The sequence below is a fragment of the Physella acuta genome, unplaced genomic scaffold, assembly GCF_028476545.2.
Source record: "Physella acuta isolate Inbredline_101_S28 unplaced genomic scaffold, ASM2847654v3 ptg002082l, whole genome shotgun sequence".
In the NCBI taxonomy this organism is placed as follows: domain Eukaryota; kingdom Metazoa; phylum Mollusca; class Gastropoda; family Physidae; genus Physella; species Physella acuta.
Window position 1 is genome coordinate 45947 of NW_026733584.1, and position 4047 is coordinate 49993.

A 4047-nucleotide genomic window follows, 5' to 3' on the forward strand; every position below is an offset into this window, starting at 1 on the left:
GACATAGACATAGACATAGACATAGACATAGACATAGACATAGACATAGACATAGACATAGACATAGACATAGACATAGACATAGACATAGACATAGACATAGACATAGACATAGACATAGACATAGACATAGACATAGACATAGACATAGACATAGACATAGACATAGACATAGACATAGACATAGACATAGACATAGACATAGACATAGACATAGACATAGACATAGACATAGACATAGACATAGACATAGACATAGACATAGACATAGACATAGACATAGACATAGACATAGACATAGACATAGACATAGACATAGACATAGACATAGACATAGACATAGACATAGACATAGACATAGACATAGACATAGACATAGACATAGACATAGACATAGACATAGACATAGACATAGACATAGACATAGACATAGACATAGACATAGACATAGACATAGACATAGACATAGACATAGACATAGACATAGACATAGACATAGACATAGACATAGACATAGACATAGACATAGACATAGACATAGACATAGACATAGACATAGACATAGACATAGACATAGACATAGACATAGACATAGACATAGACATAGACATAGACATAGACATAGACATAGACATAGACATAGACATAGACATAGACATAGACATAGACATAGACATAGACATAGACATAGACATAGACATAGACATAGACATAGACATAGACATAGACATAGACATAGACATAGACATAGACATAGACATAGACATAGACATAGACATAGACATAGACATAGACATAGACATAGACATAGACATAGACATAGACATAGACATAGACATAGACATAGACATAGACATAGACATAGACATAGACATAGACATAGACATAGACATAGACATAGACATAGACATAGACATAGACATAGACATAGACATAGACATAGACATAGACATAGACATAGACATAGACATAGACATAGACATAGACATAGACATAGACATAGACATAGACATAGACATAGACATAGACATAGACATAGACATAGACATAGACATAGACATAGACATAGACATAGACATAGACATAGACATAGACATAGACATAGACATAGACATAGACATAGACATAGACATAGACATAGACATAGACATAGACATAGACATAGACATAGACATAGACATAGACATAGACATAGACATAGACATAGACATAGACATAGACATAGACATAGACATAGACATAGACATAGACATAGACATAGACATAGACATAGACATAGACATAGACATAGACATAGACATAGACATAGACATAGACATAGACATAGACATAGACATAGACATAGACATAGACATAGACATAGACATAGACATAGACATAGACATAGACATAGACATAGACATAGACATAGACATAGACATAGACATAGACATAGACAAAGTGACAGACACAGGCACAGGCACAGGCAATCCACAATCAATGGCAAAGACGGTGGCCAAAGCATAGACACAGACACAAATATAAACATAAACTTAATTATTTATTTCTTATATAATATTTCTATTATAGTATGCAATGTGGTGTTTAACTATATGAAAATTGAATTTTATGTATGAAATTTGACAATGACAGATGAAGACTTTTTTAAATCCAAAGAAATGGCTATTCCTACTTTCATCTTTGATGTTCGTATCTATAACTATTTTCATAAGAAAATTAAGGTAAGTGCATTAAAATTTATAATAACGAATTAACTAAATATATAATATATTTATTATCTTTTGATGTTTGTTTTTTCTTTTCTTTTTAATTTCTTTTTTGGTTTATTATATTTTATTTTAGTGTGTTTTTTTTATTCTATTTATTTGAATGTTTTGAAATTGTTTTTTTTTCCGCAGAAACAGACACACGCACACACACATAGATTGTTATATATATATATATATATATATATATATATATATATATATATATATATATATATATATATATATATATATATATATATATATATATATATATACATATATAGTTATATATTTTTATATACATATATATATATATATATATATATATATATATATATATATATATATATATATATATATATATATATCTAGAGAGAGAGAGAGAGAGAGAGGAGAAAGTGAGAGAGATATATAAGTTAAAGTATAAGTAATACTATTGCAAGATGTTTTGTTTTTTATATTCCTTATTAAATTTACAATGCTTTTGATATCACATTTTTCAGTTGTGATTTAAACAGACCGAGATCATCAACTGAATTAGCTACTCTATCAGATTTTTTAAAGCAAACATCTTTTGATAAACAAAGACAAGCTATGTTTTCTACGACAAGTTTAAGTTCAAAAAATCATGATTCAACAGTGATTCCCAATCATTCAAAGTCGTTGTACGTTACAGTTCGGAAAGAAAATCTTATATATCGCTTAGGAAACCAGATGTTTATTTATGCAGCAATGTTGGGCATAGCAAAAGCACAAATGAGATTGCCCTTTGTTGAGGATGGGAAACATCTTGGACAAACCTTTAAATTAAATTATGTTAATAGTAATATAAATACTTCTAGGTGAGCTGTATATTAGTTTGTCTGTGATTTTATTTTTATTTTTTCATCATTATCAGAACACCTAAGTTGTAAAGGTGCCAACATACAAGTGTCTGTATATTTTATTTAACAAGCACACATTTTACTATAAAGAAAAACACTGCTTAAATATAGTTTAAATGTCTGTTTTTTTGTTTTGACAGAGTTACATAGGAAACTAAAAATATTATTCAGTACGGCCTGGGAATATATATCGAATTACCAAGTTTTAATTTGTTATCTCTTTTATTCCAGGTGGGAACTGAAACATGTTGGAAGATATGCAACATTTGATCCTGATCTTTTTCATCTTCCAAATATCAACATTTCTCTTAGAGGATATTTTCAGTCCTGGAAATATTTCTCTCACATACAAGAAGAGATAAGAAGAGAATTTACCTTTCTCCCTCATATTACTGAACAATCTGTTGAGTTTTACAAGAAACTGTCAGAAAGTTATAAAAATCGTACTTTCGTTGGGGTTCATGTAAGAAGAGGAGATCTTCTTGACGCAAAAAATCAAAAGAGAGGTTCTGTTGTTGCAAATCAATCATATTTTCTTAAAGCTTTCAGTGTGATGAGATCTATTCTGCCTAAACGCCCTCTATTTATAGTTGGCAGTGATGATCTAGAGTGGTGCAAATTAAATTTGAATTTTACCGACGTCACCGTCCTCAGTCCCAATTCACCAATGATACATTTGGCTATTTTCGCGAATACCTCACATATGGTCATGACTACAGGAACTTATGGATGGTGGGCAGCTTGGCTAGCTAATGGAGTGACAATTTACTACAACAAGTTTCCTGCACCGGGTCTTGTATTCGAACGAGGTTTCAATAAAGATGATTATTATCCACCAACTTGGATAGGGCTTGGAGATTAACAAATTAAGATGCGTAACCTTGTTTTTTAAAACTGTTATTTTAATGTAAACAATACCGACGCTTTATTTCTTAGATATTAGTTGTTATGCGATGCCACCCAGACGCCATATGGCGTGATGTATGAAACTAATGAGCATATGTTAGTCACCACCTCGGGGAAGTGATGGGAGAATCACGGGGCTCTCTCGGGAGCCACCGGCTACTTGACCGCAGGGGCGCCGGGCACGGCCCCGGCTCGTTTTATCAGCGAATAACATGTGCCACCTTTCTAAAGTTTCATGGCGATTTGATGAAAAGTGTAATAATGCATAAAAAAGAAAACAAACAAACACTTTCGTAAAAAGCATAGATTTTACAGAAAGTATTTGTGTGTGTGTGTATGTGTGTGTGTGTGTGTGTGCAGGGCCGGCGTTAGGAATACGCGGGGCCTAGGGCCAACCATCCGCGCGGGGCCTTTCCATATATATATATATATATATATATATATATATATATATATATATATATATATATATATATATATATATATATATATATATATATATATATATA

General features: G+C 31.6%; 1 protein-coding gene across 1 annotated transcript; it reads left to right on the forward strand.

Moving 5' to 3' along the window:
- Positions 1–2271: 2271 nt before the first annotated feature.
- Positions 2272–3494, forward strand: LOC131932069 (galactoside alpha-(1,2)-fucosyltransferase 2-like). Its single transcript, XM_059288943.1, has 2 exons — positions 2272–2590; positions 2864–3494. The coding sequence occupies exons 1-2, from the start codon at positions 2343–2345 to the stop codon at positions 3492–3494; spliced, it is 879 nt and encodes a 292-aa protein (XP_059144926.1). The 5' UTR covers positions 2272–2342.
- The last annotated feature ends 553 nt before the right edge of the window (positions 3495–4047 follow it).